This window comes from Anopheles ziemanni, chromosome 2 (assembly GCF_943734765.1).
Source record: "Anopheles ziemanni chromosome 2, idAnoZiCoDA_A2_x.2, whole genome shotgun sequence".
Taxonomy (NCBI): domain Eukaryota; kingdom Metazoa; phylum Arthropoda; class Insecta; order Diptera; family Culicidae; genus Anopheles; species Anopheles ziemanni.
The window spans coordinates 19,783,700-19,807,153 of NC_080705.1; the positions used below are offsets into that span (position 1 = coordinate 19,783,700).

Below are 23,454 nucleotides of genomic sequence, written 5' to 3' on the forward strand. Positions count from 1 at the left end.
AGTGCCGTGTTGAAGGTCTAACGAAAGAAAAGTTACGAGAACCTACCGCCTTTCGTTACTCCCGGCCTGAAAAGCAAATAAAAGCTATATCCACGGAGCGGGAAACGGGACCTCGGCGACGAGTTTATTTTGCATAATTCATTGCACCGGTGGCTTTCGCCAGGGAATGCAATTGCAAGCAGCGAGTCGCAGTACGCAAATTTGCAGACGGCATGGAAGAAGGATGGGACAACCGTCGAACATCGTCGCCGTCAACGAAAAGGAACCCTCGCTCGGTTGTCTTAACTGTCAGTCAAGCAGTCGAGGAGGTCTCGCCTGCCGGGAGCCACAGTTATTTATAGCTGTCATTAAATAATGTGTGCGGTAAATTTTCTTTTCTCCACTCCAGCCCGGCCCCTATTTGAGCCAAGATCCCCTGGAGTCTCCCTCAAGAGTCCCACAATTTGTGACCTACGGGGGAGGGGACGCATATTTTCCCTCCATTTTCCATTTCTGCAACACCAGACTGAAAATTGCACTTGTGGTGATTTAGTCTCATCCTTCTCAATATGTTTCTGGGAAACAATGAAAAACAAGGATAGAAACCTCCTGGAGTTTTCCTTTCATTCGGGAATGTTTTTTTGCACCGGAAAACTGGTTTGCCAAACTATCGACAGGCTTCGCATCGGGGACCGGGAAGTACACCGAAGGGTGTGCAATTTATTTTTATTTTGGGGCGGAAAATGGCCACAGCGGGAAAACGGCTGCGTGGGTCGCGATCGATTGGGTCGTCGAGACTCGAAGGCGCAACGAATTAACTTCGACGGAGAAACGAAGGAAATAAGGAGAGACGATCGAGGGACGAATGCTCATCAACATTGAATGAATGGAGCGCCATGTGCAAGTCAATCACGAAACCGCCACCCCACCGAGGACTTCCATTGGAACAAGGTGGTTTTGCGTATAAATTTTTATGACAGCATATTGTTTTCACCATCATCATCGTCATCATCATCATCGCCGGCATCGTTGTTGGTTGCGTATGGGCAATAACTTGAATATGTTACAGGACGCCCGTCATAAAGTATTGCCTTCCGTTCTGGTTCCCCGGTCCGGATTTGAGTTTTAACGGCGGCAAAATTAAAACCAACCACGAACGAAAAATCGATCTTGATTTCTACGAGCTCGCAATCATAGATTTTGCATACTAATGGATATCGAGGGTCTTAAACTGAGCAGTCTGCAAGCGGGTGGAAGAAGCATTGTTCAGAATTGTCGTACAGAACACCCCGCTGACTGCGATGCCCTCCTTACTGGCATGAGTCTTGGTTGTCGGTTGGTTGAGGTTCATTATGGCTGTCACGATTGAGTGTTTGAGGTTCACCGGAGACCCAGCGACTTCTTTGGCCATTTCCCTCCACGCTGCATATCGATATCACCTTCCCAGTGCAACGCTGTCCTCTCGCCTTGAGTTGGTAATCTAAAATTTAAATTCCTCCGAAGTAGCAGATGTCAGATGGTGAAACTAGATACGTCAGACTCCGGTGCGCCATCCTTGCGTTCCCGCACGCTCCTGTTGCCCGCTGCAAAAGGTTACTGTGTACAACTTTCCGGCCCGTCCCGGAACTGGTTTCCGATTTGCAACCATTGAGCACACCTATATGTGTGTATGTGAGTGTGTGACCGTTTTACCTTGCACCTTTCTTTCCCAACGGTGGACATAAAAAATGTCTTCATTATCCTACAAGATGTTATCAGCCCGTTCCATCGACATGGTCGGATTTAATTCGTTCTGATTGTGACGCTTGAGGCAGCATATTTTATCGGAACTTTGTGTCTGTACGAATTTTATTCTACTGCACACTCGGGAATGTGATTGCCAGAACTTAAGTCCTTATCATGATCGATCGGCGCGGTTGAGTTGGAATTCTTTTTCTCACAATTATTTGCTGTGTGCATTTTTTATTCGCATTGCTTTAACAATGATCGTTTGTTTCCACTTCAAGAAGGGTAGAAGTTCATTGGCTCTACTTCCCTTTACATCGAGCTTTTTTGATTAAAAGTTTGTGCTTTACAAACATTGAACAGTTTTATTACTATGAAAATGTTATATCTCCTTCTACATAAATTTTAATATGCTTAAGAGCCTTTGAATATACCAGATTTATGATGATTTGCCTTAAAGCGAACCACAAGAATGTAAACCATCCGCAGTTAAGTTCGACACACGAATCCTACGTAAATACTTTAGCCCGAAAATAAAATCTTTCCCAGCATGAGCAGCATGAAAAGGAAAACCATCCATTTACCGTCCATTCGACTGTCCAAAGCTGTTACCATGCTGGTCGCGGCCAAGCAATTTGGGAGATTCTCCGGGAGATTCGATTACATAGACTAGTGTGCCTTACTTCTCCCCCCACACTTGTTCTTCCACACAAAGCCAACCGAACGAAAGCAATCACTAACAAACACTTAATTCAATTTTCCAATTACAGGTATCACCTGGGCTGACAAGGACTCTCGGCTCAACTCGGCGAAAGCATGGCGAACGGAATGTGAAAAAACACAAACTACAAGTAACGAACCATGTAACGACGAACGGGTCGCACACTAGAGAGAAGCAGCAAAAAACCTGCACCAAAAACCTCTACCAAGGATAACACACCGGGTTTACGCGAGTGGCAAAAAGAAACAGATGTCATTTAACCGAACGCGGGAAAGCTGTCGAGAAAACGGACCGAATCATTCCACCGCGCCGAGAACGAATTTTCTCTCCTTCCCAGGGAGTGACCTTTCGCTTTAGGACCCAACGGTGTTGGGAAGGTGCTTGCATAAAAGAAAAACAACACCAAACGGCCACCGGTGAAAAGAAAAATCCCGATCCGAACCAAAGTGAAACCGTGGCGATTTTCCAGATACGTTACGTCGGTATTATGTCGATGCTCTTCTATACTCTGCACGGCACGGAGTGAAAGTGGAGCTTGGTGGGGTTCAAGGGAAACGTGAGGGCGTGTTGGAGCAGAGAAGTGCAGTGTATAAAATTTATACGGTTACCGCTACATTGTCCTGATGGTCGGTTGCCATCGTTTCGCTGCAGCCTGTCTTCTAGGTCGTGTGTGCAAGTTTCTTCCACTATCGTCGATATCCTTTACTATCCGGTTGGAAGTTCATCGCGTGTGTGTGTCTTCGTGCAAGTGAAAACTACCAGGATGGAAAAGTGAAGTCAACCAACCGATTGGCAAAATGCCACAAAGTCATGTACGGTCGAGATAAACCTCGGCGAAGAAAATGAAGTAAATTAGTAAAACCGTTAAGCCACCGGGAATCCTGCCATCTTCAGACGCCATCTTGAGCCATTCCTTTGTTACCCGGTTATTGGCACCTTTAACCTCGTTCGACAAAGTGCACCAGATTGTTCAACGTTCCTTCTTCTTGCGAAGTGAAAAGTGTGGATTCTATTTCTTCCTTTTTCTATTCCTCAATCCCCCTGTTTCATTTTATATATTTTGTAGGAAAATCCCGGTGAATCTCGCGTTGATTAAAAGAAAAGCGCGAGCGGGTGGTGTGTGAATGTGTGTGGGTGTTCAGTGACAGTGAAGAAGTGCATTGAAGAAAATTAAATTGTTGATTAAAAAAGAAACGAAACATTAGAGGAAAAGGAATCACTTCATATGTGTTCGAAGCGTATAGTTGGTAAGGAGTGGAAAAGCAGCTTTATCCGTGCAACGTTTAGAGAAAATCTATCGCCTCTTCGCGAAGGTGTAGTGCATCGGAAAGGTGCATCGTGAAAAATTTATTGTGCTCATCGTAAATTACCTTTTTCCCTGGCAGCTCAATTACATAAGTCGGCCCGAAAGCCGTTCCTTTCGTATGTCAATTGATAGCCGTTCTTTACAATATATGTGTTTATAGTTTTTATTTATTATCTGATGGAAAATCGTTCCATGACAGTTGCTACGAGATTCTTGACAATTTGTAATTTATTAGCAGATATTGCATATGCAGCGTCATTATGGAAGCTTCCAGATAATAAATGAAAACTAAAAATAACTAAAGCTGTGACTAAAAAGCTTGTAATATTTAAAAAAAATTAACATATCGAAATAAATTTTGATGCTCTTTGACAAACTGATTTCTTTTTATTTAGAATCTTTAGAAAGAATTTTGCATGACTTTTGAAAGAACCATTCAGCCGAACAAAACACATTCGAAACTTTTAATAGGTAATGGAAAAGCAACCGCGAAATGAAACATCCCCCTCTACTTATATTATTTTTGAACAATCGATTACACACAAGGAAACTAACTTCAGTTAAAGGTGCTGCAAACGGAATAAAAAATGCAGCTATCGCGCTAATCGAGCTCCCATCATCTCAAAAGGGTTTATTTTCTCCTTCTTCTCCTCTGAACCTTCTAAATGTCTTGGACGGATTGACTAAAAGATGCCCGCGTTGTCTTGATGATTTCACTAAAGGCAATGGTTATCGTCCTAAATGGTGGTAAAATGTGTGTCCTTGCAGCGAGTCTCGTCGGTGCAGACGATTCAGTTCGAGGAGGTAAATAGGTTTGTATAAAGTGTGGTTGAAGCGGGGAGAAGTTTATTGCAGTCGTTGTATTACATTGTCGGTTGCTGGAACTTCATCAAGAAAGCCGCGTTTCGTGCGCCTTGTCACCCACCCTGGAATCCGTTCCGGGTCTGGAGGGCGAAACATAACCGGCAACACAACATTAAAATCACCATCGAACCGATGTCGAGCGGCTGCTGCTGCTGGAAGCGGGAGTGGTTCGGGACTGAATGTAGCTAAGCTCGCAACGAACGGCTTTCATTGGGCACACATACGAGGGCACACCGACATACGGTGTCCGCAGCCAGCCCAGCCATGAGGATAAGAAAAGCGACACTGTTTCAATTATTTATTATCGGCTTGTTCGGCTCGCCGTCGGTGGTTGTAATTGCCCAGAAGGTGAACAAGGACCGCCAACAGCAACATCAGCAGAGACAGCTTTTAGGTGGTCCACATGAGCCCTGGGGTCAGGTCGGTCACCAGCTATCAGGTCGGGCTATGCACCTCAGGCGGGCGACAACAACGATTTCGGCTACATTTCCGACGCCATGTTGCCGGATGTGCACCACCACGGCAATGGTGGTCAGCTCCCGCCGGCAACCAGCTTTCCGAGCCCGTTTTCCGGCACGGTGACGAACGCGAAGCCGAAGGGCAACCACGACGAGGAGGACGGCAACGAAAGCCACGAAAGCGATGGCGATGAGGGAGATGACGATGAGGACGATGAATACGATGATGGGGGCGAGGAGCTTTTGGAGCACTATGATGTGGATGCAAGGACTGCGGAAGTGGATCGGCCTGATCGGCCCGATGGACAGAAGCACGACTCGCTTGACTATACGGACAACTTTGAATCGGCGAGCATCGATCAGATCGCAACGTTCGGCGGTGGGCAAGATGGGACGCCACTTCCGGTGTTTTTAGTTGAGCCAAAGAGCGCATATGTGATGAAGAATCGTCCGGCGGAACTGTATTGTAAGGCGTCGCATGCACTTCAGGTGAGTTACATTTAACCGTAAAATGATCCATTAGAGGTCGGTGTAAAAAAGTGGACTTTGTCATTGGGAAAGTAAATTGAAAAATACCTAATTAAAATCTGAAAGACCAACCACACCTCTCAAATCCCTCAGAACACCCTTGAAAACTCAGACAACTCCAACATGACAGCATGTTTTTAGGTTCTCAAGCATTCGGTCTCGTCCCGTTCCAAATCTCGTTCAAGTGCAGCGGAAGCACGAAGCCACCGCCAACGGTGAAGGAACACCACACCGATCCACACAGCGGCATCCAGCTGCAGGAAGCCACGGCCACCATCACGCGCGAGCTGGTCGACGAGTTCTTCGGCGACGGTCCATTCAAGTGCGAATGCCGCGCTTACTCTTCCCGGGGCCACGTCAAGACGCAACCGGTTACGATCCAGGTGGCAAGTAAGTGTTAATTACCGCCTGGTTACCATTTCTTCCGTGATGCTCCGCCCGGGGAGAGGGATTCTAAAGCGCGAGGATGGGACCGGGAGTCGGTTATTTATTTACCTTGTGCTCATTATTTACTCATTCTCGTGTTGGTTCCTCATCAGTTTATGTTGTTGGTTCGCCTCATGACCAAAAGAGCTGCCTGCCAAACATTAGAGCTTATCATAGTCCCGTCGCCATGATCCATTAAAGTCGAGGAGACTGGTGGAGAGAATCACTGGGACTCAGGTTTCGTTTCACAAAACTATAATCACTCCATTTCGAGATGACCAGCATGGAGCAGATTAATACAATTGAGTATTACCATAAATAAGGTTCAAGCTTGCATGCCTCACGAATTCTCCAAATGACAGAAAAACTGTGGAGGTACATCGATGCACTTGCGTCATTTCAACCATTTTGGAAAGTGGAATATTGCAACACACAACTTCCGGAATACATTTCGTTGACATGTGAAATTTAATATACCGAATAAAAAGGTGCGCATTGAGGGACATAATTTCCAACGTTTTAACGCAATTACATTTCCTTTACCTTCAAGTTTCGCACTCACTTTTTCAATCCTCTGAAGGTATTTTCTGCATTGGCTGAGTGCATGCTGAGCAACAGATACATTGAACAGCCAAGGAGTTAAGCCGGGGATTGAAATACGTTTAGTAAAGGCCACTCCTTTCGATTTTGTTTTCACTTAAACTGCGCAATACCAAAATCCATTCGAAAGAAATAAGCATTGGCGACCTGTGACTGCGAACCGAAAGTCACACGGATTGCAACATCCATTAGCGAATTGGGGAAATGGCGGGATGGAGATCGAAAGTCGTTTTACATATTCATTCGATGGCGAAGAACGCAGTTTAATTGAATGCGCTCCCAAGAGGCGGGAAAGCTTGGGGATTTAATTTATGTTTCAATCTTGTTTACTTTTCTTGTTGTCGGGAGATTTCGAAATTAATTGACCAGCGGTACAGTTTAAAAAGCAAAGAACATCAATTACAATGGTGTAATTGCATTCCAGAAGAGCTTACCATGCCTCGAGGAATAATGTTAAGTGCTCATTACATTATTTTCGGTTCATTTCATATCTTGATTTCAGTAACATCAGCCAAATCTGTTTTTTATCCTGACATCGAGCGCCAAATCGTAAATAATTATGGTATCACATTTTGAGGACATAATCGAAATTTTCAAGATCAAATCTTTCTCAATTACAAACTAATCCGATATTCCCACAATCAGGACCCATCCTTTAACGATGGCTATGTATCATCGAGATGGGACTTTCCGTCCTCGAAGGGGTTGAATAGAAATTTGGTTCAACCCATCATTCCGAGAGAAACCCTGCCGGCAATATTAGAAAGGGCCGATTCGATAGGAATTTATGAACTTTAATAATCCCCAACGCTTTCCTTCCTGACAAACTTTTTAAACGCCAACCTTCTTTCATTCCCGAACCGACGCCATGAAATTTATGAGCTCCTCCTTCCCGGGGTTAGAAAATTAAAAACAAATGTCTGACTCCAAATGAAACCAAATATGACTTTTTGTGTTTGTGGTTGTATTTCTGCTCCTCTCTCTAACTCTGTTGAATGTTGTGGCAGCCTGTCAAGGGCCCTCGTTGTGGCAATGCATCATACGAACGAAAGGAAGTAACATAAAAATGGGGATCGATAGTATTGGAATGTGCTCAACATAAGGCAGCTTGCCATGGAAGCGGCAAGTTGGTCGCAGATGGTGCCAAAAGTTACTCTGTGTTCGTGATTGTGTGCAGAATGCTTGACAGGAAAGTAAACGTCAATTATGCACGCTTTTTATGCTGGTTGACACATGAGTAACATAGAAATGCAAATCGTAGGAGATTCGTTAAAAACTGTCCTGGAATGTGATTGATTGTCCGCGACGTTCATACTGACCTCTGTTTCGAATAGTTTTTACATGAGTTTTTCGTCTTTATGAGTTGTTTGATTAAATAAAATTGACAATAAACTGCAGCAATGTCTCTACTGAAAACTATATTTGGGGATATAAAACAGTATCTGTTCGATCTATTGCTTACACAAAAATTGGCGCCAGTTTGACTGTTCATGCTGTCATGTTGAGCACCAGCCGAAGAACATTATTCACGACCAACTATGTGGCGGAGTGTGAGTAAATATGCTTATGCGTTTAGGCAAATCCTCAGCTACCTACTGGAGGGTCTCAAGTTGGCTTTTCCAAGACATAAAGTTCATACAGCGGAGTTCTGAACTGCCTACGTTCTTGAGAGGAATTGTTTCTTTATCTTCTTATTAATTCTTCCGCGCATTCCCAAGCGTGACTACAACAAACCACATACATCATTTGTTATTCAAATTTTTCCTAGATTGTGACCGTAACGCTTGATGACATAAATAATAACCCCATGGGGAGTTGCAACTTGGGTCTCTAGCTTAGTCTATGGCTACACTTCGTTAAGTTTTTCCTTTGTTTCGAGGTTTGTAGTGAGGTTATGAACGAGAAGAGCTCTTGGACTGCATTAAAAGAATTGTGATTAAGCCTTCATTATGCTTCTGATAGCTATTTAATAGATCTAATAGGATGAAGGTATGAAATTTATCGAACAGATATATATATAGCATTTATAAGATGCAACTTGTTAGTAAATCTGAATCTTTATTTTACAAAAAAACACGTTACAGTTACATAAAATGTCTGCTAAACAAGTCTTACCCCTTCAACTCCCATTCCACTTCAGATACTTAACATCGAATACGCACCTTCACTTGGATGATTCATGACCACGGCCAATCAAAACGGCATCTCCTAGGGTCAATCGTGCGGCAATCGTTGACCTAATGGTGACGGCTATAATCCTATTATCTCGATATATCTTGATTTGCATACGAACGAGGAGCAGAAGCGGAACGTTTTGTCTGCCCGGCGACTTTCTGCACTCGGCGTCTGCGTTCATTCGGTCGCTTCAACGGCCTCTCGGTAGGAATGTGATCTTAAGCCGGCGTGACAATGTGCTCGATGAAAGCCGGAGTGGAGACCTCAGAAAATCAAGTCGGTAGTACTCCGGTCTGACGTCTTGCTAACAAGTGGCCCCCGAGGGGAATCGTAGAAGACTAATCAAACAAAATGCAAAGCTATCATTGCAAGAAGTTGTTATCCATCGCGACGAGTGACACGGCAGAAGGTCTTGAGAAACGGTTTTTGCTATGCAGCCCCATTTGAGGTTCTTTCTCTCCGTTTCTTGTCTACGTTTGTCTCCACGGGCTGCGGTTTCCTATGGCACGCTTTGCTGATAAGATCGCCGACTCACTGACGTGTGACAACAGGCCACGGAACGCAACCACCGACAGCGAAGGCTCAGGGCTGACAAACATGAAAAATGTGGATGAATGGTTTAAGCTGTATTTATGTTGATGAACCTCCGTGGCAGCTGACCGACGTAACTATGCAGATGGAAAGGCATTGGTGAGGGTGCTGCTGGGAGGAATAAAACAATTGACAATCATAGAGTTAGCTGGCCGAATAAATAAACTCGACGACAGCGGACGTGTCTATGTTCATTTATCATTTCTTGGCCAGATCAGGTCGCGGTATTCCACATTATGGAAGAAAAAGGTGCGTTTAAACCCTGCTGATTCTGGTTCTTAGAGTTTCGGCCGATAACAATAGAATTGTTTGAGAAGGTCTGTTTGTTTCTTTCTGTGGCGCTGTTTATATCAGTGAGTTGTTATCTATTTCAAAGACCTTGTAGAGTTCAAGATCGTTTCCTACAATCATCGCTAAAATGCGTTTGAAAAGTTTTAATAAGTGTAGCGTGTGTTTCTAAAGAATGTTTTTTTTCCAAAATGTTGATGTTTGAACGATGTGTTGTTTATTTTCCAAGTGTTCGACACAGTTTTGAAGCATCTTGGAGGGAAGATGGCACTTGAAGTGAAAGTGAGCGATCCTTGCTGATGCTTTTTAATATGATTTGAAGTGCTAGAAAAGAGCTCTTTCCTTACAACTTTTCTCATTCTGATGACACTCGTCTGCAATAAATGTACGCCTTTCATGCCTCTTCATTCGCCGGGTAAGTTTTCTTGTATGAAAAACACTCTCCGATACCGAAGCATAAAGGCACACCGGGAAGCCTCCAAACCGCGATCCGTCTGTAAACTTTCCCCCTTCGCACATCGCGAGGTACTTATTTAGTTTGCTCACTTGGTGAAGGTACTTCAGCGTGCCACAAATGTGACCCACAAACAGTTGCACCGAGTCACCGTTTGTTCTACAACCGTGAGAGCGGAAGGTTGAAAAATGTGTGTAATTTAGTTCACGGAGGACACGCCCGTTAACGAAGAACACGAATCTTACACCCACCATCCATCAACAAGACGAACCGGCGACCGACTCCGGGAGTCCAGGGACGTTCTTGTCGTCGAATTAGTTTTGGAGGGTATAATTATTCAAAGTGTAAAATTCTGGTCCCAAAAAGAGGGAAACAAAGACCTTCGTTGTGCCGGGGTCCAAACGTTGTTAAAACGACGTTCGGATGGCGACTAATAAATATCGGAAAACCAACCTGGAACCATATGGTTCCACTGATGAAGAAGAAGGTTCCCGAGTGTTGGAATTTAAATAAAATAGTAAGAGCCAAGACCACCTTGGGGATGGAAACCGGAAACAGTTCGAGATGCAGTCCAATGGGTAATTTATCGAGGTGCTCCGCACCATCGTAACATCCAGGGAAGGGACCCTTGTAACGCATTTGTCACAGTCGTTCCGTTCCGTAACGGGACGTTTCAATATTTAGGAGGAATGTCTACGGGGTGACATCTTCGGCTCACCCTTCAATCGAATTTATGCAGTCGGGTGTTTCAAATTTAAAGCGTCAAAATAGACCTAAAGGCATTCACTGAGTTCGATCGTCTTCGGCATTGTGTGACTCGACTCGACCTACCATTTTGAAGACGTTGACAGCGACGACCCTAATGCATTCGGTTCAGATGCAAATGAACTGCGTGCTTGTTGCCGATTGAATATTTATGTGCCTGGAACCTTCGGATGAGATGTTGTAACAAGCATTCAAATCAAAGTATTTTTGTTATTTTGCCGAAAAACGAAAGTTTGTCACGTTCGTTAGGCACAATTCAATTCACCCAAGATTATACAACAGTTCATAAACGCGATAATTTGTGGTTTTTAACATAGGTAAGAGTTAAATAAGTTGTTCACTTGAATCTGGGTAATTTTGTCTCCTTAAAATGAAACTTATGACATTCATTTTGCCGGCTCTGGTTAGTTAAAGTTAATAAAAACATATTAATAAGCTTTCCTCAAAAATGACATTCCAGACCAAGCCCATGCGCTAACCTTCCTGATCTTTGACTTCACACGGCCTCATTATTTACCCACTCATTGACAACTTCACACACCGTTGGCAGTGACATGCTTGTTTGTACAAGTGTTGTTTCCCATGAAAATTGCTACCACAAATAGTCCCAAAATACTCATCACCAGGTCAAATGCCCACCGGGTTTAAGGATATACTTCTCCTCCACCTGGAACCACCATCTTGGCGTCTGACAACCCTGTCAAGCTGTCCAACATCTTGACCGCTGTCAACACAACTTCTTGAGCCGCGCAAAATGACGAGACGGCACTGCGTACTGAAATCGATAGTTTCCCCTGTTTCAATGAAATTTACCTTTCCCTCCACACCTCCAGGAGCTCCAAGTTACGGTCAATTGAACACACAAACCTCGGACCTACCTTTGGATACTTTGGGCAAACATCTTCAACTCTGGGTGGCGAGGGTCAGATATTGGAGATCAAAACACAGCGGGGAAAGCTCGAAGTTGTGTAAAAAGCGGATTGGCGGATAAGTGGCCAAACATTGGGTCACGCCTTTTTACCCGCAGAAGGATCCACCTTTACCCTTTTCGATTGGACACACTTTGAATTAGTGTTGTGCATAATGAATCTTTTCGCGAGATTCATTCATATGAATCTTTCACCTAAGATTCATTCAGATGGATTCATGAATCTTTGCGGATTCGAATCTTCAAAGCCTAATGAATCTTTCGAAACCTTAATGAATCCTCATTAATCTTTCATGGATCTCTCACGAATCTTCCCGATTCTTTCATGGGCGTGGACAATGCGATCAAAAAAATAAAAAGGGGGTCCCTCAACCCTTGGCTAGTGACTTTTCATCAGTTGGTGTGTCTTTAAGATTCATGAATCTCTCGACGAAAGATTCATGAATCCCTTATAAGGCAGAGATTCATTCAGATTCATGAATCGGAATCAGATTTACACAACTCTACTTTGAATCAATAAAAATTGGAACCACTCGGGACGTACTCCACATGATCCCAAGTGCAATCGTCAGTTTTGAAACACAAACATTTGTCCTTATTATTTTACTTCCCGCTTGAAGTTAACGATTAAATCTTGTAAAGCCGATAGTAAATTTTCTAAATTCAAAAGATCTTCATTGAGATTGGAAGAAATTGAAATAATTGATGATCGCAAATTGTCAAACTGTGTCGGTTGAATGAAAGTATTTCCAAATTTAATATCTATTACTTTACCTCCCATGCACAATGCTTTATACGTGTTGTTCCTCAGACACATTAGAAGGCAACAAAATAGAAACCACGATCCGTTTCTTGTTGATGTTTGCTCGCTTGTGTGGTCTTCAGAGCTTGCGGTTAATTGTTGAAGCACTTTCCGTCTCCTCGCAATTGACCGGTTGCAGTTTGCACACAAGCCCTTTTTCATCACCCCCTAAGTCCGTCCCTGTGTCGCTCACACTATTCAACCCGTGAATGCAGTTTGCATTCATCCACGACCACGCCATTTATCGCTCGGACATCGTCGCGGTTCGTCGTCGTTGTTGAACGTCTCTCGCTTGTACTCATTGGTTTGTCTGCTTCCTCTCTGTGTTTACTCTTCTCACAGCCATCAAGAAGCAAATTAGCATCTCGCCGAGGAACGTGCGCGTCGGTACGGGTGGTCGGGCCGAGCTGAACTGCATCGCGAATGCAACTCCGGCGGCCAAAGTCGTCTGGCTGAAGAACAACATACCCGTGCAGCCCAATCCTCCGTTCGTCCTCGTCGGCGACAATTCGCTCCTGATTGCCCGAGTCGAGCTTCAGGTAAGTGTCCTAAGCCTTGCATCATCATCTGCCCCGATTTCCCTTTTTCCACCTGACATGAACCATATTATGGTTTTCTACTTTTTTCAATTCTTTTTCCTTTATTTCGTCCTGCAACATATAACTTTCAACTGACATTCACGATCCACCCGAGGGCGTGTTGTGTCCGTCATGAAATCCGTAGCAGGTTGAAGAAACGATGATTTCCATCTGGGACAAAGCCCAGTTTTCTTTCCACAGACATATCTTTGCTGCCGCGTGAGAATCGTGGTGAATCGATAGCATGATTCCTTTCAAGGAGCAGATTTATATCATCTTGCGTGATAGGATCTGGGTTCGGGGGTTCGAGAATAGAACATCGCGCCTACCTTTCGAGCCGATACCGGTATCAAAAGGACCTGATTACAGCTCTGTAACTCGTGGACAATGGAAATCCTACCCCGGACTTGGTGGACCCCTTCTTCAAAGATGATCATCATTTTCTTCTCCTATTCATTCTACGAAACTTTTCTCGGGATTTTCCATTCCGATGGCTTCAGCGACCGACAAACGAAATAGAATCCAAATGCTCATGTTTTGTTCTCCACGTTCCGGTGGGAGTGAATTCTTGCTGTGACAGCAATCCTGTGCGATGAAATCCGTAACCGAAACTTGTTACATCGTTCTGTTCGTTTCGTTACGTTACGTTGAAGAAGCTGGGTTTTCGGTTGAAGACCGCAACGTCGGCGCCGCCAACACACGACGAAGGCGGTCCAGCTGGCCTTATCCTGCTTTTGATGTTCAAATTTTCATTCTTCTTGGGTATCCTCCCTTTTCGAGTTGCACCACCCTTTCCAGCCCATCCGTTTTCCACTCATCCTGGAGGACACACAATGGACACAGGTCGTGTTGCTTTTTTATTCCTTGAAAGATTATTCTTTTCCCTTCATCAAAGAATTTCCAAAATATGTTTTTCCTTTCGTCCGCTTTCAATGTGCTGTCGGGTTTTGCTGACTCCTCATTCGTTTCTTTTTCTTCCCTTTATTGTCTTTTGCCAGCAGGACATGGCCAATTATACATGTGTTGCGGAGAACATAGCCGGCAAGCGCATCTCTGAGCCAGTTTCAATCACCGTGTACGGTAAGTGTTGTTTCGAAATTTTCTTCCCTTCTCAGATCCTCTTCTCTTATCTGTCATCTGGCCATTCACGTAACAAATGGCAAGCAGAGAAAGAAAGTGGCAATCGCTATCAGGACACCAGTTTTAAGAGTCCTTCACGATTGAAACATCTTATGGGAGAAGAAGAATTCAAGGAACCTTAGCGCAAGAAAGCAAACAAACCCGGCTCGAACGAATGAAAGAAACTGGAACAATATCTCACTCATTGCGCTCCAGTTATTCCCCTGCGAACGCAGAGGCCCCTGAATATTCATTAACCTTGCCTAACTTCGTTTAATTTTACTTTACGGAAAATTATGCACCCTCTGCAGACATACAAAGCTTTACTTTCTCACAGGACATCAGGACTTCCTCCTGGAGGTAGGGATCCCCCTAATGGACAGTATCTCAGACGTGACAGACGGGAAACCTAGTGGGAATATTTAAAATTTACACGTTGAAAACTACGCCCAGGCGAAAACTGTTTTTCTGTACCCCATTTAAAAAAATGTCACTTCAAGACAAGATGCGTTTCTACACGGAACCCGCAGCGATGACAGGACATTACAGTGACGCACCCCTGTCTTACTGCAACGTACAAATTTCGTCTCCCGCCCAACGAATTTCCCACATTTGATAAGCACAAAAATGTGGGTTATTTGTATGCGTGATGATTGATCTACATACATTTATTCCCTTTCGATTCCTGGTGATGAAGGATGGTGTGTAAAGCTTCCCACAGTGAAAATGCGGGAGGTTTCCTGACGTGACATGGGAAAAATCTTGTGACACTCTTCTGCCCATCCGGGGACTCAGGTTGACATCAAACTTGTCATTATTCTATTAACGTTAAAGCATGGGGTTGGAATTATCCCAAGAGAGATCCAATTTTAGTTTCGTTTAAAACATTCCCTGGATAGAGTATGTGGTTTACAAAAGCAGAAAATGTATCAAAGTGAAAGAAAACTTCACTCACCAATCGATTCCACGCAGTTTCCATGGCTGAAAAATTGAATAAAACATTAAATAAATTGCTTAATGTAATGCACTCAATAGTTCGAATCAATGGAAGCGCAGACGACAGCGCTTGACGAAAGTTAAACGACCGACATCCCGAATATCCGAAAGCAACTGATCAATGGATACTAAATCGTGAGACAACGATAATGAAAATCGATACAATTTAAAGCGCTGTAAGCAAACAGAATATGTTGATTGTGGCCAATGAAGGAGAATTAATTCCGGACTGGAAGATGACGGAACGAAAAACTGCTCACCCAAAACTGATAAAAGCAGACAAAATGCAGAGTGGGATTCGAAAGTCCTGGAAAAGAGTTTGCTACGAATTCAGAAAACAGAAGAGTCAATGCAGTAACAAAGTGGAATAGCATTTTCTTATCATCAACGGCAGCAGCTAAAATGGGATCCAATGTTTAGCTTAAAACGTTACAGAGCACATGTTCGGGCCTCTTTTCGGCTCATTTACGAACGACTTTGGTCGGAAGACGATAGCGAAGGCGACGCGATAAACTCGGAATCTAAAAGTGCATCCCTTGGAAGCCGCGTGTCGTCTTCTGGCTGCCATTCGTACCCAAACTTGACGACCATTAAGTGATTTTAATGGCTGTAGTATAGTTTTCCTTTTTCTCCGTTCCCTCGCGTCTCTAGTCATTATTAGTGCGTTATTTTCTGGTCGCTCTTGGCTTTCGTTTTTATCTGTGGATGTGTCACATCCCGAAAAATCGTAGAGCGTTGATTTAGAGCGAACGATAAGTAATACTACGTTGCTTCGAGGGTTAAGCCTACTGGCATGTGGATTTTCATGCCCCCCTCGTGCTTCTTTGGTCGAAGAAGTTGAGAAATCGATACAACCCCATTCGAAATATTCGACCCCGAGATGCTGGGACAATGTTGTAACGATCGACGACCTGTCACGCTGATCGTTCTTTAAGTCTCAAGAATTTTTGTTTTTGGATTTCATTTCCCGTTTCTTGTCAGCAAGCGGACCAGCTCAATCTTCCAGGTCATATCATTCCTGTTTAATGTCCCGCGAGAGATGTGCCACTTAAGAGCAGCCTCAAATCAATGTGTTCCTCTTCTTTAGCGAAATGGGAAAAAAAGAAACAAACGAACGCTCAAATGAAATGTGCTCCAAATTATCAATATAATGGTGCCGTAATCTATGAATTGCTCCCCTCGGTCGTCGATTGGAGAAGGCCTCGATTAGCGCGAGGAAGGTTTGTGTTTTGATACGACTCACAACAACCGGAGTATGTTCTCGGCGGGAATCGGCGAGCCGACGACAGGACATAAATTTGAGGATTACCGTTGACGTGATCGCTCCACCAAAATGGAATCTAGGTAGGAAAAAGGGGGCCTCGCAAGGGTACTTATTTTCGAGCCGCGTTTTTACGACTCGCCGTTCATCTATCTGTCAAGCTTACGAGCACCTTCACCGTGAATCCTAATATAGTTTTATTTTATGATGGTTTTTGGATTTTTTCACTCCATCCACAACCTTCCCTTTTTCTCAACACAGTCGACGGTGGCTGGAGCCCCTGGGGTCTCTGGACAGACTGTAAATGTCCTGGCCATCCAAAGCAAGGCCAGAAGCGAACCCGAGCGTGCAACAGTCCGGCACCGATCAACAATGGAGCGCAGTGTCCGGGGGCGAGTACTGAAACAACGCCCGATTGTCTTCCTTGTTCCGGTAAGTGAGAACAGTTTTCTTTGATCTGCCCCCGAAAACCCCCATTCCCTCCTTGTTTCGTTTATTTATAAAATAACTTGCAAGATGCAAGCCATAAATCTTGTCATCGCTCTCGGATTTTATTAGTTTTCTTTTTTGATTATATCCCATCACTCACTGTAAATTATTAACATTCCATCATTCACGCACGCTATCTCATCATTCCTGCTTAACTCATCCCGAAATCCGCCCCTTCTCCGTTAAATAGATGATGTCCAACTAGTGAACCCGAACGGATATCACCTGACCGGTAAGAACAAACAATACTTGTAGTTAAGAATGCAAAAACATATTACTTACAGAATTGTTAACAATTTATGCATGTGATTTTTTTACAGAAAATAATTTAATGGTTTTATGTACATTGTTGTTGTATTACTTGGTTTTTAGTAATTTCAGACATAATTTACTTTACCTCCATTGTTATGAAATGTTCAACCAATCTCTTTTATGAGCTCTTAAAAATTAACAAGTCGCATTCTTCTTCTCCCATAATATCCTTATCATTAGAGAACCTATCCCATTTCCATAACTCTGTTCGATCTCTAGTCATTTCATTGCCTCATTGCGCCAGAGCAAAAAGTATAAAATCCTAACAATTTTACATTTTGCATGCATCGCATGACTGTCCCTTGCACTGCCCCTCCAAGGTTCCCTCGAGAACTTGTCCGAAAATGCTGTCAAGCTGGTACCGGCAATAGGAACCATGTTTCAACCAGGTCCGGGAGCTCAGCGGCCGAGCAAGGCGACAAGCAACGGACATGTTCTCACTCACCCAGATCGTTTGCCACCATATCTTCGGCATCTCATTTCACTAACTTCATTTGCATAATTCAATTACAGCCGGCCGCTGGTCAGCCTGGTCGGAGTGGAGCGAATGCGGTCCGGACTGCACCAGAACTCGGCAGCGATCGTGCATCGGCGGTAGGACAGGGGCGGCAGCGTCGACCCAGCTGATGGCCTCTCAGTCCGGAGGTGCCCACACGGTGACCAGTGCGGCCCTCGTGGCCAATGGGTCCTCTTCCACCGGTCCCGACCGAGCGCAGGCCTTCGTCGTCGACAGTCCTACGATCGGGAGCTGCGTCGGGAAGAGCCAGCAGACGGAGAAGTGTAACGGCGGGATGTGTAACTACACGGTCCAAGGTAAGTGCCCTGTACCCGAGCCGTCCATCTAGCGACCGAGCAGGGTGTGATGGTTCAATCGAGCAGCAAAAATGTTTACTCCCTAGACACCCCAATGAGAATGTACCAAAGTTCTAATGGCTGCAACGATGATTTATTTTCAACGTTCCTTACGCATTTGCAGAATAAGTTTGGCAAACATTGCGCGTCCGTACTGTTTGCCTCATTTACCCGAGTCGAAACCATTCCATTTCATGAAGAAGGTTTTACATTTTACAAAACTAGAGTGCTCCTAGAATCAACCCTTCATTAAAAAATGTACCATTACTCGGATTTTCGAATGACAACTTAAATTAAAATTTGAAAGAGATATGGTAATCGGTTCGTTAAATGTCATTGGTATAGCAACAATTTCCATAAAGACATGCAACTCTTTTGAAATAAATCGAAATAAATGTCATTACCATAGCAGCTTCTGGAAAACTCTCCACCGATTTTACAATACAATTTAAAGTTGTTGTTAATACCTGTGTTCTGTCAAACCGCTTTTATGGTTTATTTTATGTCAACACCATATTCATAAACTCTCCCACCAGAGATTCTCGGACATCTAAGTCGTTTTTTATTGCACGAACCATTAAAGAAAGCCCCATCTTTAAGGGATAACCTAGTGAAACAATTCAACGTTCGCGAAATTCACTTGCCGAGTTCCGTTGCTGCATTCGACCCCAGCGCAACGCAAACACTTGGTACATAAATTGTATTTTAATCTTCATGAATAATTAAATGAGAAGATTTTTTTTCCAGGGATCACACAGTGTTCGCGTTGACGGTGGTCTCGCACTTTGTCCTGCGTCCGTGGAAAAAGTAAAAAACCGTAGGCATGAGGTTGCATTTTCGGTAGCGAAACCCGGTAGTACACAGAGTAGGGGAAATAAAATTTTCAATAAAATGCCGCTGCCTCGAGTGGTGGAGTCTTCGCACTTCCATTATTCAAATTTGCGCGTGCTTATCGTTAGAGCCCTCGTCGGACATTGTAGGCAGTAAACGGAGGAAGGAATGTTCTGACACTGGGGTCGAGAAGTTTTTTTTTCACCCGCGACTCAAGAGCATGACCTTAAGAGGACGCCATGGGTTCTTTAACATAGACTTTTTCGGGGCTAACTAATGAGATTATCAAGTACGTTGTCATTGGAGAAAATGATTTGTGGACCGGAGAACGAACTAAGCGGGAACAGCGAAGATAGCTAGACTACAGAACCGTTTTCCACCATCAGCTGTTAAGTAATAAGACAATGGAATTGTCACCATGAGATGTTTCCTGGCAGATTCATTTCAAAGTCAAGATATTGGTTTGCCACTTCAATAGCGTTAACATTAAATTTCTTACGAATTTTAACGGATGTCTCAAAAGTGTAGAAATAGTCTCTTCAAACATACTTTTCATGAGATGCAGCGAATGCAATAAGGATACTTAATTATAATCGATATTCTGATGGTTCAAAGCATTCTTGGGCAAAGGTATTCCTGGGCAAAGGTATCGCTCCCAAAACACATACACTCCGGACACACACCATGCAACCCAAAATGACGACATATTGTTTAATGTCAGTGTCAAAGATACCTTTTGCCTGCCCACCGCAACGTCTTGCTTGGCTGGTTTTTCTCGGTCGTCATTTGGCAAAGTAATGTCATCGGAAGGATCGGCCCAGCGGGATACCACTGACCCACGACTTTTGAGAGGTCTGCTCCGACACGCGGCATTAATCTTGAGAAAGGTACGAAATAAATCATATTATCCGAGGTCTATTATAATTCAATTTTCCCGCACAGCATGTCGTTCGCCGGAAGGGGGTATGAGGTCGAGACAGGCCTTGACGTTGAACAAACACAAGGAGGAGGCAAAGAAGAGGTTTGGGAGACTCTATTGACCTTTTTTCTAGTTAACAACAGTAACCGCTGTCAAGTAACCGCTGTTCTGAAATATCAAAAAAAAAACTGAGATCAGTTTTACAGATGAGCAAGTTCTTCACAAGCCCATTTCTATGTATGAAACACATAGCCATAGTTATAGACCAATGAGACCTTCCGAACCTAAATCAAATAGAGATATCTTGGATTTCGCATATTTCCAACAGGCGATTACAGGAAATTACTAAAGTGCGTATTTATCTTCGAAATTAACCGCAAAACCACCTACTTTTTTATCCTTCAAGTGAACTCCGGAAACGGCTGTTTCCGGTATTCGCGTGATTCATTACGCCGAATTAACAGCCCATCATCTTTACCGCCAAGAGCAGGGTGCGTATTCGATGTGCACGCGGACTGAGGGTGGAAATATAATTAATGATGCGAAAAGAAGCAGCTTCGCTACGCCATTTCCGTTGCGCCTGCCAACTGCTTGTCTGTCTGTCCATCTCTTCGTACGACACGCTGCTTGTTTTTCGACACCCGCGGTAGAGTTCTTCCAACTTGAATCCCGGGTGGGACGCCCGGATGAGGAAATTTTCGGTAATGGAATCATAAATTTGGTTAAATTATTTGTTCACCAGGATTCGCTTTCCTTTGGTCGTGGCCGTTATGTGCTCGCGGAGAGGACTAAAATATTGAAGTGGAAGGTGCTAGATTTATCTCCCGGTTGTACTGCGGGATACTTGTACCGTAATGCCATTGCCGTATGGCAGGAGATGATAGATGTTCGCTGCTTTCCTCTCCGTACATTAACGCCTTTCAGACGCGCAGTTGAGCGGATTCCAACATCGGGACACTTTCTCGGGCGTCCAACAATGTGAAACAATGTGACAACTTTGCGGGATCCTTGAAAAACAAAATGTATAAAAAATCATCCCTACCCCGTAAAGGGACGACGATGAATCATTTCCACGGTAGACGCAAATTTGTTAACACATTTACCCCGAGCAAAAAGGGCTTCACGAGTCGCTTCACTGCTCTTGCGCGAAAGAAATGGCATTTGGGCTACCTTTTGCGACACACGCCGTCTTACACCGAATGAGAGGACACACGCACATATGGTGAAAATAAAGGTAAAATAATGGGGGTTGTGCTCACACCTTAACACAGGAGGACGGTCGGATTCAGTAACAGCTATCCGAAATGACAAATTGACTGTTATTCAAAATGTTTATCATTCAATGGAAGACGCCTACGGCATTATACTTGCGTCAGTCTGCTTCTGTTGGCACAAAAGTTGAGTATTTTCACGGGAAAAGCTGATTCACTTTTCGGTGCCTACGTTTAACTGACGCCTAAGAGGGTGTGTATGTGCTGTGAAGCGTATAGCGTTATAATTTTCCAGAAGGATTTTATAAAATCCCCCACGTACACTTTAAACCTGTTGACTACTCTGACGTCGAGCCTGGAGTTTTCCAGGTAGATGTCCTTAACGATCGAAAAAACTTTACCTACTACTACTTCACCGGCATGGAGTCCCGTCGCCAATAAATCATTACCATTACCGACCTGCCGTGCTGGGGCGGGTCTCATAAATATTATCCTGCTTTCCTTTTCTTTGGAAACCTATGAAATATACCTATAAGTCTTCCCCATGCTCAGAGCACCTTTAGGATTTCTTGGAATACAATGAAATTCGCTGAAATAAACCTTCTTGTAGAAGCGTGTGGCTTCGGCCACTTCCGATTTTTCTTCCCTTGACAAACCCTTAGGCAATATCGAAAATTATGAACAAAATCGATTTCTTGAAGCCGCCGTCAGCTGGTGGAGGTGGAGCCGGAAGCGTTTTCCAACCCTTTCTTTTCACCGGATTTACCACTTTCTCGGGTTCCTCGATTTTTAGAAAACGAAACTAGCGTGGATTTGTTTTTTTTTTACTTTTCACTCTGCTGCCGACAGGAATAATCCATGAAAAACATCCTGCAAACATGCAATTTCCCGCGGCTTGGAGAATAGCCAATAACAACCCTTCGATGAAGGGGGCTGGAAAAAGGAAAACTCGGAAGGCAATGTAAAATGGCTTCCTACTTTTCCGTATCGGGTCCGTAGCGTTTGGTTTTTAATAATAGAAGAACCCTGCTTATCTAAATCAGCAGTTCGACGTCTTCGAAATTTAAGTCGGAAAAACCCAACGTTACCCTTTCCTAATTTTTTCCTGTTTTTTCGCATTTTCACGTTCGGGAAAAGCAGCCCTTCGAGAAGAAGGACATACTAGGCACCTGTTTTTAACGAGCTGTTGAAAACTTCCGTCCATCACCATCGACGCTCCGGTCGGATAACCAAATATTTCCTTCCAATCTTAGAACGAACCAGGGAACCCATCACATGCAAGCATCCTGCAACCCAAACCTGGATAGAAATCACCAAGCAACAGCTAGGCTGCATGGCTGTCCGGTTTACATATCGGAAGAAAGAAAGAAAGGAAGCAAAAGGTTCGGGGCTTCTCGGAGGTCCCCTTTTTCGGCACGACTAGACACGGGCGTGTGTTCCCTTAGTGACAGTTTTCCCGAGTGCCAGCGCTAACGAACCGTGCCGAACAACGTCAACGCTTTTCCAATGTTCAACAATGGAAGCGAACAAAATATAAAAAAAGAATGAGGGGATCCGGAACCTACAGGAGTTATGGGAACTATTCATCTTAACTCTGTGCATGATGGAATTGTTGAGGGTGCAAATTGATTTTCAATCCGTCCATTCAAGCGCCAACCCCTACCCGTTTTCTTTTTACGTACGAGTGTTGTCCCAGCGAAAACACAGAGGCGTGAAACCAGATCAGTATTTCGAATAGGATAAAGGATGTTCATCCTTAAAACAATCTGACACATGAAAATGGTAGGAGCACGAATACTACGAATGGCAGCATTAGATATTTGAGTTATAAAATCAAATTTAAATATTTCTAAAATACTTGCTGTACTCCAGGGTATTCGAAAAAAAACTCATCTCATTCAATAAACCATTCTATTTCATGTGAATCCAACCCTTCCGCTAATAAACGGAACGCACCAGCTTCAAGCGTTCATGCCGACGGAAAGTTGTTTAGCTTGGAAAATGTGAGAATTGATGGTGCTCTCACATTTCACCCGGCGCCAGAAGACCTTACTTGTAGTGTTGGGCAGCGTACTGCCACTTTCTGGCGGCAACATAATGACGATACATTGTTGTAATGTACCGGGCGCTCTTATGCTACGAGACCAGGAACGCACATAACTACGGTGACCATACATACACGGAGGAGAAGTGTGTAGGGATACACTTTGATGTTACCGAATTTTCCTGGATAAAACCAGATGCGCGCTGTGCCTGTTCCTTCATCTACGATCGAC

The 23,454-nt window shown here is 44.0% G+C and overlaps 1 protein-coding gene across 1 annotated transcript; it reads left to right on the forward strand.

Moving 5' to 3' along the window:
* The first annotated feature begins 5,092 nt into the window (after nucleotides 1-5,092).
* On the forward strand, nucleotides 5,093-18,346 carry LOC131293135 (netrin receptor unc-5-like). The gene is made up of 7 exons (XM_058321213.1): nucleotides 5,093-5,546; nucleotides 5,732-5,971; nucleotides 12,953-13,149; nucleotides 14,190-14,268; nucleotides 16,826-16,996; nucleotides 17,879-18,178; nucleotides 18,342-18,346. The coding sequence occupies exons 1-7, from the start codon at nucleotides 5,093-5,095 to the stop codon at nucleotides 18,344-18,346; spliced, it is 1,446 nt and encodes a 481-aa protein (XP_058177196.1).
* The last annotated feature ends 5,108 nt before the right edge of the window (nucleotides 18,347-23,454 follow it).

Coding starts and splice junctions, on each gene's coding strand:
- LOC131293135 (XM_058321213.1), top strand. CDS start 5,093: ATGTTGCCGGATGTGCACCACCACGGCAATGGTGGTCAGCTCCCGCCG. Junction 13,150..14,189: donor TTGCCCGAGTCGAGCTTCAG/GTAAGTGTCCTA, acceptor TTTTGCCAGCAG/GACATGGCCAATTATACATG. Junction 16,997..17,878: donor CGATTGTCTTCCTTGTTCCG/GTAAGTGAGAAC, acceptor ATTCAATTACAG/CCGGCCGCTGGTCAGCCTGG.